Consider the following 14513-nt stretch of genomic DNA (forward strand, 5'->3'; position numbering starts at 1 on the left):
CACATGTGGGATGGAAGTGACTGTTGTTAAGATCTCCATACAGGCGTTAATTTCACAAGTTGAAAACAGCATTTCTGATCAGAAGATACGCTGCTTCCAAGATTCAGAAACTAACTGTGATTGCCAGAGGTGCTGGTGGTTCTGCCCAAATGAACCACACTCTTATTACACAGTGTAATAAGCAGGTGTTAGAAGCGTAGAAATACAGAATAATCTTGCTCTGTGCTGTAATAACACAGGGAGTGATGGTTTGTCTTGGATCGTTCACTGGGACAATTGTGCAAAAAAAATTCATGGATTTGCTATATCAATAATGAAGTAAACCCTGCTTGATTTACTGACTTGATTTTTCTTTCAAGTGCTGCCAGACCTGCAACCTCCTGTTGCTTTTTGCTCAAAGTCTGTGGTCTTATTATATAAAGAGTGGCCTAAGAAAGATGTGGAACTGTGGAGGGAAGTGTTATAAAAGGCAGAGGAATGTACAAAAAAAACCCCTGAAGCATGCATTTCAGGATGTCTCTGAAGTGCACGAAAAGTTGAAATGGAGTTCTGTGTGCTACTGGAAGAGTGCAGGTTCCAGATGCAATTTTTTTTTTCTCAAAATTAAACACTAGCTCTATGAGAAAATTCTTATGTTGAGTCATCAAGTTTGGTCAATCAGGAATTTCACAGTATTCCCTTGCTGTGGATGAGAGGCCAGATGAAGGGATCGGTTGCCTCTTGCATGGCCTATCCCTTTCTTAAAATGGTGTGGAGATGGACAGGGCTTTGCAAAATGCTTGCTGCAGACACTTGAGACTTGAGCAAGGGGACAGACCATTGTTGTTAAGAGGACTTCTCATAATTTCAAAATAATTCTTCAGTTGGAGCTTTTGCTGGAACTTCACATGCGGTTTCTTGCATGCCTGTGGAGCTGGGAGCCCGCTGGAGTGGTGGTTTTGCTCCTTGCCTGCATGGCAAGGGTGCAGCAAGACATGCTGTCTGCAGGGACATGCAGAGCCTTCAGCCTTAGGGAGGCCAGGAGTTACCTTTAAGGTAACTTCCAACTGCCAGTACGGGCTTTAAAAGCTAGTTTTTGTTTGTCTTCATAACATTAGTCTTCTCATAAATCTGGATTGCAAACTGGCTGAACAAGACCTGATGTGGCTGTTCCGTTTGAGAAAGGCAGTGTTTGCTGTTTGACTTTTTTCTGAAATGTTTTGCGTCATCTGAAGATCTCTATGCTGACATTTAAAGACAAGACAAAGGAAGGCAGCAAATTCTTTCAGTTCACCAGAGACAAAGGAAGGGCTCTGGCCTTACAAGTAAAGGGTCGGTTGACTCCTTTTTTTTAAAAGAAGTGGATCATTTGAAGCAGTTTGCTACAATTACTTTAAATGAGGCATGTGAGCTGCTTGCCTCTATACTCCCATTACTCAGTGGTAAATGGCCAGATCCTTTTTGCGTGTGGCTGGTTGAGTGATGTTTCCATTTGGCCTGTTTCTTTGCATTATAAAGCATGTCCCCTGTCTGTGACGTTTCCTTTTCCCCAAAAGCATGAAAACGCAAAGCAATGACATTCAATAACTTCGTCAATGTGATGTGATAGGAGTTTGGTAATGTTTTTTCTTCTTCCCTTCCCCAAAGGAATCCGTTATGACTGTCATTCATGGAAAGATTTAAGATAGGGAAATAAAAATCTTACTTGGTGACGGTATAGAAAGCTGTGAAATTGTGAGTGAATGTTGTGATGTGTTTGTGTTGAGCTTTTCATTGCATCATTGCCAACAGCAGGATGAACAGCTTGCCTTAATGCTGTCCTGCTCGGCAGAGCTTTCCAACAGAACTCGCACAAAGCCAAGGCAGCTGGTTTTTGTGGGTTTTATTTGTGTTGCTTTTTTTAAAATACAAACAAAAACTAACAACAAAAAGCCACCAGTAATCCAAGTAGATACACATGCAAAGAAATTTCCATGCGGTACAGCTTCCTCTTATGCTTCAACTGCACGGGCCAATTGATCACAGTTGCGCCAAGACTTCACTGCATTTTCCTTAAAGGAGTGCAGGTACCATTCATTTACTCTCTTGCTTTTGCTGAGTCGTAGCAGAGAGGAAACCTAACACGTGCCCAACTTGAGGCACTCTGCTCAGGCAGGCTTCTTTCAGGACAGCTGAGGCCAGGACTGGTTTGGGACTCCGCCCTTGAAGATACTACAACTCATGTATCGTAGTGCTCAAACAAAGCTATGATAAGAATTTCCTGTAATGCCTGTACCAAAATTCTTGAATCTTCTAATGCTTTTATAGAGTTTATATAGTTTGGGCAGTGTGCCAAGCTACTATAAAGCGCCTGTACGCATGAACTCCCCTATATTTCATTCAAGATCATGTTAACATTCTAGTTGATTTTTCTCTTAAGGAGATACTCATCTGATTAATTGATTTTAAAATTTAAACAAAAGCAATAAATGCTGCACAGAAGCGATTTTGCTCAAGGTCAGTGACTACACGCTTCTGCTAGCAGTCCTGCTTCACCTTGTTCCCAGCCTCTGGGTGCAGCTGCATGAGGGTGCTTGTTCCAATTGCATTAACAGCAGAAAAGGGGTTCTTTCTGTTCCAGCCCTTTTGGCGGGAGGTGTGAGTGCTGAATTTCATACTCCAAAGCATGAGTTTCTATTTCTCCTTTTAATAAGCTCAGTAAACATGGAGAGGCAAACCTAAGCAGTTTCCTTAACTTAGCTATGTTAATAAAAATGTACAGAGAGCTGTAAAGTATTCTGTTGTTTGCTTCCTTAATGCTCTGTCCTGGGCCTGAACTGCTCTCTGTCTTGCATATTTAAATCTATTGGGTGCACGCACATTAGCAGTACATTTCAGATTGCTGGTTCTGTATTACTCTGCTTAGAGCATAGAGGCAATTGCACAGACTGCCCTGTATTTGCGCATGGGTAGCATGTTGGATGGGTGGCCTTCAGAATGCTAGGACTTTCCAATTTAGCTAAGTGGTTTATACACCAGAAAGTGACGTACTCTGACAAATAGCTCCTGAAATGGGATCAAATTAGGTGAAGTAGCAAATCCAATTAATTTTTTTATTAGAGCACTCTCGTATCTCCAGTGAGACATTCATTCTTCTGTGTCATGACAAACTGTCACATTTGTGCTTTATGTGTGGGTTCCTGACTTAACTAGATTAAATTAATTCTTAGCATAAGAAAGTGTGTATTCGGTATTTTTGAAAAGGTCTTTTCTTGTATCTTCGGAGGTGGCAGTTATTTCATTGATAAATGATACTTGTCTTTGTACATCTCTATTCCTGCGCAGGAATATTCCTGTCCTTAGTACCCGTAATGAGACTGTGAACTTAGCAATGAACTTGATCAGATGAGTTGTGTTTGTTTTTTTTTAATTTTGCCATCCTCAGTAACAACTTCTGCAGCTTGTGAGAAATTGGAAAGAGACAGGAATGAACTGCAAGTTACCTATGAAGGATTCCTGCAGAAGTTAAATGAGCAACATCACAACGATTTAGCTGAACTGGAGGAGAGGCTTAAGCAGTTTTACACCGCAGAATGCGAGAAGCTCCAAAGTATCTGCATCGAAGAAGCTGAAAAGTACAAAGCGCAGCTCCAGGAGCAGGTTTGTGGTATTTGAAGTAGGAATATTCTTCAACAATTGTTTTCTGCTACAAATGAGCGCTCAAGGAATTTATTTTTTTTTTTGCTATTAATGAATATATTTTATCTAATGTGAAACTCTACTTGATTGCAATTACAAAAGAAAATGCTAGTACGCAAAGCTGGCCAAGCCTTAAGGTTGTGTTTTAACATGGTAGAAATCTAGTGTTCTGCAAGCTTCAGTTACGTCAAGAGCTCTGCTGGGAACTTGAAGCAGCTTGAGTTTTAAGATTGTATAAAACCAAACCTGGGTTGTGAACTTGCTTTGCAGAAATTCCATGTGTGTGAGAGACGCATACATCCTGTTGGTATCTGTAAATTGTTCTCATCTATTAAGTGTCGTGTGTGGCTTAGCTTTTCCTGTGACCATCTGTTAAGTGCTACCTAGACTTAAGCACAGCATACAGCCACCATAACAATACTTTAAGCAAGGGTTAAAATGACACGCTAAGGGGAAAAACTCATCTTGTCATATTGCAGGTGGACAACTTAAATATCACACATGAAAACTTAAAGCTGCAACTTGAAAACAGCCACTCAGAAAAAGTAGAGGAGCTGAAAAAGAAATATGAATCCTCTTTTTCGGGCAAGTATTTTGTATTCAAGTCCATACAGCATAGTACTGCTAGTCACAGACAAAAATATTCAAATACATTAAACCTGAATACATGCATTTCATTGTTCTTGCTGGTCAGCTGTCCTTACAAATGCTGGCTGAATTCTTCCTTTTGGATCTGAACAAGTCTGTTTTGTATACAGAAATAACTGTGATCCCATCATGATTGAATGAAACTTTCAAAACAGGTTGAATGAAGATGACTTTTGAAAGATACATCTAAATTACAGTCTGCCCTCAAAATGTCATGGTAGTGGAGCAACTCTCTCCCTCCCACTCCCACACTTCTGTAAGGAGCACCTCGCAATTGAGATGAACGTTAATTAGTAGTAGTGTAGTAAGAACATTAAGTAGTAGTAGTGTCCAGATTGACATGGGAATGTTTCTCAAGTTGAGAAATAGTATGCATTGTTTAGAAAAGTTTTGTTCTAGGAAGGGGTGTGTGCAGTTTTTAAATAGTATTGTGTCTAGATGATTTAAGAGGTGATGGTTTCCATCCTCCCTTTGATTCCACCTGACAAGCAAATTTCCAGTGATCCTTTTGTCTCCTTAAAATGGGTGGCATTTCCAGCATAACTGAAGAGCAAGCTCTTCTGCATGATATTTCCAAAGTGGGAAAGGAAATGTTTTCTAGAAATTCCTGGGAGACACGTGTCATGTTTTTTTTCCTCTAATTCCCTTCATAAACGCAGCTTTTGTCAGATGTGGATCTGTGCTCAATTCATCCATTTGTTGCATGTAGATGAGCGCTTCCAAACTTGAGATGCTGTCAACTAATGAAATGTGTTTGGGAGAGGACAACCCACAAATCTGAAGCAGCAATAAATCTGATACTTTGTATAGGCTTTGGAATGGTTTGTGATAAATGTTCTTTCCATGTTGGCAGTAACTCTGCATCTGTGCATATGTGTTTTGGCTGTTTGTACTCTTTAATTAAAAAAAATATATATATATATTAGAAATCTGCAAAATTAATTTGTTGCAGAGCTCAAGAATGCCCATGAATCCGAAAGGAAGTCACTTGAAGATTCCTTTAAAGAGAAGCAGGAACTGCTAGAGGTACGTTAAGGGGTTGAGTCATTGCAGGTCTAAAACTTAAATGGGATTTTGGAGATGTGCACTGAATTCCCGGTCTAACTGTGCTGTGTCTTTTCATTTCAGAAAAAAATTGATGAATTAAAATGTGAAAATGTCGCTCTAAGTGAGAAGCTGAAATTAGAAGAGCAAAAACAAATAGCCAAAGAAAAAGCCAGTCTTGTAAGTCCAGATCTCCAAAAGTAAAGCAGACAGACCTTTTATGCTTGGGTTTACTTTATTGCATACTGTGAAAGGTTTGTAATCAAATCTGATAGAGAGCTCTGATACTTATTAATATTGTATGTAAATGGATTGCCTACCAGAAGTTTTTGTCAAGCAGTACAGTGTTATTAACTTCACTGTTATAAATCTACTGAGTGTGTAAGTTAAAGCCTAAGTGAAACCGAAGACCTAAGTGTATGCAGGTGTATCATAGCTTGCTTCTAGTCAGCTGATAAATGCTCAGCACCATGACTGGTATGTAGGCTGTCTTGTATCACCGCTGCAAAATTCACTTCTTGTACTTGAGTCTTTAATGAATTTACAATTTATGCTTGTTTCTGATGTATCCTTCAGATAAACTTTTCATTCTCACCTTTCTCCCAAGGCTGTTGTCATCTGTGATGCTCCTGGGATTAGAAATGTGCCGTGAAAGAAGTTTTTCATGCATTTGGAGATGGCTAGATACAGACACGCTTATTTTCTAGTGTGACCTGTAGTAATGTTTTCCCATGAAGAGAAATTCCTTGCTTAAAAAAAACAAACATTTGGGATTCATCCTTAGTGGCAGGTCCTCAGATTTTGTCAGTTTTGCTACTTTAAATCGGCAGTCTTGCAAGTGTAGTCAGTCTGTGTTTTACCTGTTAGGACAGTCTGTTAATTATAGAGGGTTTGGACATAGCTGATTTATATGCCTCCGCTACTTTGTGTCTTCTAGTACTCTCCCTGTTTTTGACTTGGTCAAACACTCAAGTAAACTTAAAGAGGAACAGATACATGCTTGAGAAAAAAAATACACTGTAATAGAGGTTAAGGTCAGGGAAGTGGGACAGAGGAAGACCCCGTCGGTCAGACAATGGCAGAGCAGAACTCCAGTAATGTGACCTTTGCCCAGCTACAGGGAGCCCTTTGGATGCAAAAGCAAACGTGAACATACAGAGAGCTCTGGGAGGGGGAAAAGCCAGAAAAAACATCTGCTTTGTGTGCAAAACTGCAGGCTTACCAAGTAGAAGCAGCCCTAATTCTCACTGGACTATTTTTTCTCATTATTTATTCTAGTGGCAGGGTAAAGCTGCAAGAAGAATCTGCAAAGCAGTGTTGCTGTGGTTGGGAGAGGTGATGCCAAAGAGAACACTGTTCTTAGCTGTGCTCAGATGTTATTTCAGAGCGATAGTCAAGTGACCTTATGCAGCTGCAAATATGCTTTGCATCCTGACAGATAAACTTCATAAGCTTAAGGCTTCTGTATGGAAAGATAATGGTTGGACATGGTATATTCTTCCCTAGTAAACACACACGCTGCACTACTAGAACTGTTTGCCCTTTGAAGATAGATACAGGTGTATGTATAGCTTTCCAGTAGTATTTAAGCAGTGTCACTTGATATTCCTACATTTTTCTGCTAAAATCTTATCTGGGTCTTTTCTTTTTCTTACTATCTTGAAGGATGGTAAGATGCCCTTAGTTTTCAGATCCATTTTTCTCGCTACCTCTTACATTCCGTTTAAAGCCACAGAGGAGAGGAATTAAGTTCAAATTGTCTGCCTCTGTCTCAGAGACAGTACAGCATTCCCTCGTGCTGACTTCTGCTAGCGTAAAAATTTAAATCACTAAAGCCACAGTCCTTAAAAACAGGCAGGAAAACAGACACAATCAGGCCCTTATGTTACTGTGAGGTGTGGTGGTTCTGTACTTAATTCCTGCACAGGGCTCTGACCCACTCTGTGGACTGCATCCCACAAAACTACAAGCATCTCCTCCAAGCCTTAGGCTGCTGATGTGGCAATGAAGCTGTACTCATCACGGTACCTCAGCTTTCTACCAAAATGCGCTAAAAGAAATTGTTTATTTTTAAAGATAGACTCAGTCACTGATTAACTTCCGCTTGTTTTCCACTCCTACTATCTTGAAATGGATTGAAACTTCATTTCTCCTCATTGTTGCTTGTGACTTTGCCTTTGAAATATTAAGAATGTGACTTACTCTACAGTGGTTGAATGGTTCCTTACGCTGGAGGAGATATCTCTGAAAAAAACAGACTCTGCTCTGTCCCCACTCTTCCTCCCACCCCCCAGAAAAGCCAAGTCTTGCATGCTGTATTGTAGATAAGTCACAAACTTAAAACAGTGCGGACTTTTAAATGCAATTGCATTGCCAGGCCTTTAATAAGAATGTGAAAGCAAAAATGTTGAATTTCTTCTTATGAGCTACGTACCTTCAGGTAGAAAGCTGTGAAAACTAGCTACAGCCAAATGCATGGCTTTATAAACTTCGTGTGCTTTTTGAACTGCTCCAGCGCCTGAAAATCTCTTCAAATGTTCACTCTTATTATCTCCTGGGATGGGTTATGAGTAATGCAAAATAAATTTTGGAACTCCTAGCCTTAAAGGGAGGCTTTCAGCACTCTCGCAAAACAGGTTGGGCTGTGACAGCTTTAGTGCCTCCCTCTGACTCACGAGGATTTCTCACATGTGTACAAAGTCTTTTCTGAACACCTGCGAAGGGAAACTGCAACTGTCGATTTAAAATGAAGAACAAAGAAAATCAGATGAGAAAGCGGTCCCGGCTCTTTTTCTTAGGCAAAGCTGTCGAACTTGATTTCACCTAGAACAAATAACTGTCATTACAATTTTTATTTTCTTGTTCTTTCTTAAATAGCAGGGAAACACTTAAATTATTCATGAAATTCAGGTAATCAGCAAACTCTGTGGAAATCTTTCAGAAAAACCCGCAGATCATGTATCTGGAACAGGAGCTGGAAAGTTTGAAAGCAGTGCTGGAGATCAAGAATGAGAAACTGCATCAGCAGGATATAAAGTTAATGAAGATGGAAAAACTGGTGGGTTTCCCTTGGGGTCTGGCAGTTTTTGACTATTTCTCTGAGCTATGTTCTGATGATGAATTCAGGCTGGTCAGACTCGCATGCAAAGATTTTTCCTTGTTGTTTAAAAGGAAGCATGCAAAAATAAAGGGAAGCACTCCCATTCCAGGTACAGTTCTGTCTGTATTGGGCTGTAATGAGGGGGAACAGATGCTCTAAGTGGTCCTTCCATCTCTTAAGACAGCTACTAGGTTGCACAAACTATAGCTAAGTTAGTATGGGGCTACCTGCAAGCCTCTTCTACACCATCTCCTCTCTTTTTTCCCCATCTCCCAAACAAAAAATCCTTACCTGCTCACATTTACTCAAGTATTATGGAAGATAGACTGCACTGTTAGGAAAACCTTAATATGGTAACTAGATGAAAATATGATCTCTTCTTAATTAATGTAGAGTTGACTAGCACAGATTAAAGGTAATAGTTAAAATGTTTAAAGTACTTGTTTAGCTATGTGGATTTGTTCCTGACCTGCGTAGCATGTGAAACGTGCACACGAAACAGCAATTTTGGGGGCAGAACTTAACATTATTTGGCATATCTAATTTGTTGTCTTATCCTGGGTGAGCCTTTGAACACTGTTGTAATAGTGACTTGAGCAATATTTTAATGAGAAAATATAGAAAGGTTTGGATACAAGGGAATACAGTCATGTTATTTGTTGAGTGTTGCACAGCATTGTAAGTTGCCCTGTACCACTGGTCTACAATTGCTAGAGTGTTACTTGTAAACCCTCATCTTCTCTGACAGAAGTTTGTCAGAGTAGAGAAGCCCTTGGAACATACAACCATTTAATAATTGTTTTTTTTTCCATAACTTTTGGTAACATCTTGCAATGAAGTAAAATCAGGAGAGTAGCAGGGAGAGTTGTGTACAAAGGGGAACCTCTTCAATTTCTTGCTCTAGCGTGTGGTAGAAAGGCAGACTTCAGTCTGCAGCAGCTTACAGAACTGCTGCCTGTAACTGACAGAAGTTACTAGAATCTGCTAGTCAAGTAGCTCCTCTTTCGGTATCTAATCAGCACAAGTGGCACAACGCCAGCGTTACACAAGAATAAGGTAAGTAGACCTGTTTGACTATTGCAGAATATTAAACCATGATAGCAGGTCAGTCTCCTGTTACTATAAAGTCACTCTGCCTGCTTTTTCCTTTATTGCGACAAGGTCGGTAAACTCTGTACTGAGAATGACGGAATCTTGAGTGTATGTGTATGGGTTTTATTTTAAACTGTGACCTTTTATTCTAAGGTGGAAAACAACACCATCCTAACGGATAAATTAAAGAAGGTTCAGCAGGAAAATGAAGAATTAAAAGCTCGGATGGACAAGCACATGGAACTTTCAAGGTGAAAAAAATATCTGAGAATTTTTAGATGTTCTTATTAACCTGGGGAAGATGTTCCTGTAACAAGAAAGAAAAGCGCATAAACATCAGAGACCAGGTTTACGCAGTTCTCCGTAGAAGAAATCTTTCCTTCTCCTCTTCTGTCTCTCTAGCTGTACATTCCTCTGTAGAAAGCCAAACAGGAAGAGACTGTAAAGCAGTAAGGCTTAACAAAGTGCTCCAAAACAACATTTTAGGGAGAAAAAGCACCTCAGATATACAATCTTACAGTAGATTGCTACAGCTTGCCAAGTACTACTAGCCTGTAAGCTACACCTGACTCAACTTTTAACTGCTTCAGTTGAGTGATTTGTGCCAGTGTAGATCAGGGAAGAGACCGGTGTGTTTTGGTTAGCAATGACAGCAAAATTTAGCATGAATAAAATGGGTCTGAGGTTCTCCTAACTTCAACTGCTATTTAAATGGATAGGAAAGCCTTTTTAGTTTGTTTGAGCTTCTGTGTAGAGCTGAGCCTGCACCAAGACCCCAAGGCTCGAGCACGGCCACTTAAAAGTGTGTCACTGTTAGTGGGACAAGTCTCACTTTTCAGATACTCTTCAGATACTTTTTCTGGCCATCTTTTCTGGCCTTCAGGAATGCTCCTTCTGGGACTTCCTCCTGCTTTCTGCAAGCTACAAAAGCAAATCCCACGAGGCTGCAAACATGGTAAATCCTCATTTAATTCTCATCCTAAGGAAGTAATTCAGTTGTAAGCGAAGCAGAGTTTTATGCAAGTTCAAACTGTTCTTGAACAATTGATTTAATACTGTAACCTCCAACAGGGTGACATGCTCTGATGTAAATCTGTCTTTTGCAGGCAACTTTCTACTGAGCAAGCCGTTTTACAGGAGTCCCTAGAGAAAGAATCGAAAGTCAACAAACGTCTGTCAATGGAAAATGAAGAACTTCTGTGGAAGTTGCACAATGGCGACCTATGCAGCCCAAGAAAACTGTCTCCCAGTTCTTCATCTGTGCCTCTTCAGTCCCCACGAAATTCTGGTAACTTTTCTAGTCCTACAGTCTCACCAAGATGACATCTCTAGAAAGAAAGGGGATTGCATTTCATTTGATCTGCAGAACTGATCATAACTTTAATCACAGGAGCAAGAGCTATATTAGCTGAGTATGACAACTAAACATAACTGGAAACTTTGGTGCAAAAATAAGAGACTGAGACTATGGGAGTAAGACTCATGTAGCGTCTCCCGAAAAGACTTGTTTATGACCTCTATGGACAGCGTTGCACAAAGCACTTAGAGAGCAAGGAAAGACTTATTCATTGCCTTTTCACCTAACCATAAGGAAAAGCTCAGGGGCTTAGAGATAAAGATCACAACCTTTATAATATGTTCCTTATCACAGACACTTTTTTAAAGGCTGTTTGTTTGCGTGTGCGCATGCGTGCTGTGGATGGAATGGATGTAACACACTGCGTGTGTCTAATGCTGCCTTCTTTGCTGTGTATGTAATAAAGGATAAAAGCTGAAGACTACAGATTGATATGTACTTCCTTAATGATGGTGTCAGCGCATGCTTTTAGCAAAGAGTACTCTTACAGAAACAATGAGAGACAGGCACCAGTCCTGTAGGTTAGTTTCCTTCATCTTCCTGGCTTCAGTTCAGTGGAAGAATGGTGTAAAAAGCTTTGTCCATTGTCTCAGTGTCTATGCAATTCTGAATGAATTTTAAAAGCAAATTGAATTCTAGCCATATTGTGCATGCACAACAGCATCAGTTATGAAGAGGCTGTTTGTTAGTTGCAGTGGACTTTGTCTTTTCAAGATTCAAAATCTGACCTTGAGAACTTCAGAACCACAGTGTCCTTCAGTACAGTTGCAGGGTTAGAAGGCCAGACCTATCACTTTACCTGCTGAAAAGGAATCCTTAAACAGCATGTCCATTGCTGAGGCCATCTACTGAAAGAAAAATAAGATTTGAAAGCCAAAGAGAGAACTGCAATAATTAAGGAGGTGCGCTCTCAACTCAGTTCTCAAGAAGAATCTTAAGTAAGTAATCTATGAATTTCAGTGTACCTGGTGACATGTTAACATAAATTCTGATGCTTAAAAAGTGAACATTTGTCAGGGTTTTGGCTCAATTCCTCTGCAGAAGAAGGTGAAGGTGATAGCTGCGGATAATTATCTCGCTAAGTCTGCTACATCTGCCCTCTGAGACTCCAGGATATCAGTGTTTTGCCAGTTCATCTGGCAAAAGATCCTGGACAGGAAGTTCTGTAGAGTAGGGGAAAAATTTGTCCTGCCTGCTGAACCCGGAGGCTGATGGTGTCAGCATTTCTGGAAATGTCGTATGCTGAGTTTCAGCTTAAACAAGGTAATCACAGAGCCTGGCTACTCCCTTGGTCAGACCTGTTTTAAAATCTCCACATCATATCATCTAAACACGGGTTCACATTAGTATTCCAAAACCATGTACTTACAATAGCTTGGGTTTTACAATGCCACTTCCAGCACCACCGTAACACTACTGTTCAGCTAACACTGTTAGCTAGCTATACAGTTAACTGTTACAATAAGACACATTCGTGTTTTTCCATCTCCTCCATTTCTGTTCTCTGGAAGCTACTGGAAAAGTTTAGGGGACTAAACTGGAGAACCACTTCAAACCATGTTACCCCAGTCTTGAAAAATCCTGATGATGAACATAGAAACAAGGCTGGTAACAGTCCTCATACACTAAGTAAACATGTAATATATTAAACTTGTGATCAACTGTTTCACCATTCAATTAATCTTACATAACGTGCAAGTAAAGGGTCTATTTTACTGATTTTATACTCTCTTAAGCCCCTTTAAGGCACTGTATGTGCCACTGTTAGTGATCTCAGTGCTTACAGTTGTTTTCTGGGGTTTCAAATTTAATTCTGAAAATCCTCTGCGGGCTAAAACTTGGCTTAAGATATATATTAGAACACTCTCAATTTCTACGGTCAAAGTTTCGATCACATGTATTGGAGCTGAATGCTTTAAAAAATAAATTTTTGTACTAACTGAAAAGTTTTTTTCTGCGTGTATTAGTCAAATGATCTTTAAGAAGGAACATTCTTCTAAATATTTAGTATCTCTTAATACCTGCTCAGCACAGCAGAACAGCAGTAGTGAAGCTTCACTGTAAAAATTATTAATGTTCACCTAACCCTTAGCAGGGTGGCAGGGTAGTTAAAATTTTCTAAGTGGAAGTTATAGAGATCTTCTTATACTTACCAGCTATTCAGCTTGAGATAGCTTTAAAAAAAAATAACATCACAGAATTATGCAATGATAAAATACTTAATAGGTTTGGGTTAATACAGGTACCCACTGTGAACGTGCCTCTGCTAAAGGCATCCCAAAAGACTCCTCCTCTTAAACTTACTCCCTTTTAGTCAGGACTGTTTTCTGTTTAAAAAGAAAACCACCACCACAGCAACACCAGAATTTGGTAATCCAACAATTCAAGCCACAAGGACAGAAGTCTAGCACTGAAGAATTTTTTAGTGCCTCAGAGAAAACATTCAAGAAGAATACAGTCAGAGGTCCGAAGATCAGATGCAGTACTCCCCTTCACGTCAGGGAGGAGGGGAAGGCTTCCCCAGCGTGCCAGTACAGGACAGTAAGTATGGCATGGGAGATACAAAGACTGTGGAGGGCAACTAGGGTAAGTCAGCAAGACAAGAGGACTTCCCATCTCTGAACTGCTTGCAAGCAGAATTTTTAATGCTGGTCAGAAGAAATATTTGTATACTGAAATCAGTACCAGTTCAGCATGTGTGCTATTGGTCACAAAGAAATATTCTGTTCACGTGTTTCAGTACTTATCTCTATTTAACTGAGTATTAACATTTCAAGGTTTGGTTTAGATACCATGTGTTAGCAAAGGCAAATAAATCCTTAAAGTCCAGTAATTTTTACATATTTCTGTTTCTTAGCATAGTTTTCCTTCATAAAAAATAAGGATATATTCTAAAGGCCTAGAGCTAGCAGAGCAATTTTACCAGTGATTTTCTTCAGATCATTCCACCTTATCTATCGCTAATGCTAAATTTCATCAGAAGTCACAACAGCATTTTTATCTGTACCAAATGGTTTGTTGTCATTCCAGCTATTCATACTTTAAAGGTATCTGGTTTTAAGTTGCATCATACTTGCAGTAAAATTTGAGCTGAATCATTTCCTTATGCTCCTTGAAGACTGTGTTTCTCATGGCAGACATCAAGGGCACCTGGCATGCAACCTGGTATCGAGCAATTTGTGCTGGAAATTCTTTCTACAGTAACCACTGTTCTTCAGAACTGCAGTTGCCTGATGACAAGGAAATAATTTAGGGCTAAGCTGGAGTTAAATGATTACCAGAAAGTTGAAATAGTAATTTAATCCTTAAAATTAAGAAATACCATTAGTAATTGCTGCTGTCTTGCTTTAGTAGAGCAAGGCTGAGGCAGGGAGATAGAAATAGCAATACTGGCAGGTCAGGGCATGTGACTTTGACAGGTCACTTAGACTTCATTTCTCAGGCTTCATTCTTTTAGCCTGTGTCATTGTTTATTTAAGTGGAAGTACGCATTTGCATCAAGCTAGAAAGAATCAGGCCTGCCCACGAGGCTTTTAGGAAAAGAACAACTATGTTAAAATACGTGGTAATTTCCTCTCATTGCTTATAATGGTGCAGGGAATGTTTCTAATGTTT

The 14513-nt window shown here is 39.8% G+C and overlaps 1 protein-coding gene across 13 annotated transcripts in view; it reads left to right on the forward strand.

The window, feature by feature from the left end:
* Positions 1–12844, forward strand: part of MTUS1 (microtubule associated scaffold protein 1) — a 117993-nt gene extending 105149 nt beyond the window's left edge. For 12 of the 13 annotated variants that reach the window (XM_021395214.1, XM_021395217.1, XM_021395213.1 and 9 more), the window contains 7 exons: positions 3404–3618; positions 4137–4242; positions 5258–5331; positions 5434–5529; positions 8291–8407; positions 9695–9792; positions 10648–10864. In XM_021395214.1, the coding sequence (XP_021250889.1) occupies positions 3404–3618; positions 4137–4242; positions 5258–5331; positions 5434–5529; positions 8291–8407; positions 9695–9792; positions 10648–10864 (923 nt within the window). Of the gene's footprint in view, positions 1–3403; positions 3619–4136; positions 4243–5257; positions 5332–5433; positions 5530–8290; positions 8408–9694; positions 9793–10647 lie in introns of all 13 variants that reach the window. The other variant, XM_021395219.1, reaches the window with a different exon arrangement.

Source organism: Numida meleagris, chromosome 4 (assembly GCF_002078875.1).
Source record: "Numida meleagris isolate 19003 breed g44 Domestic line chromosome 4, NumMel1.0, whole genome shotgun sequence".
NCBI lineage: Eukaryota > Metazoa > Chordata > Aves > Galliformes > Numididae > Numida > Numida meleagris.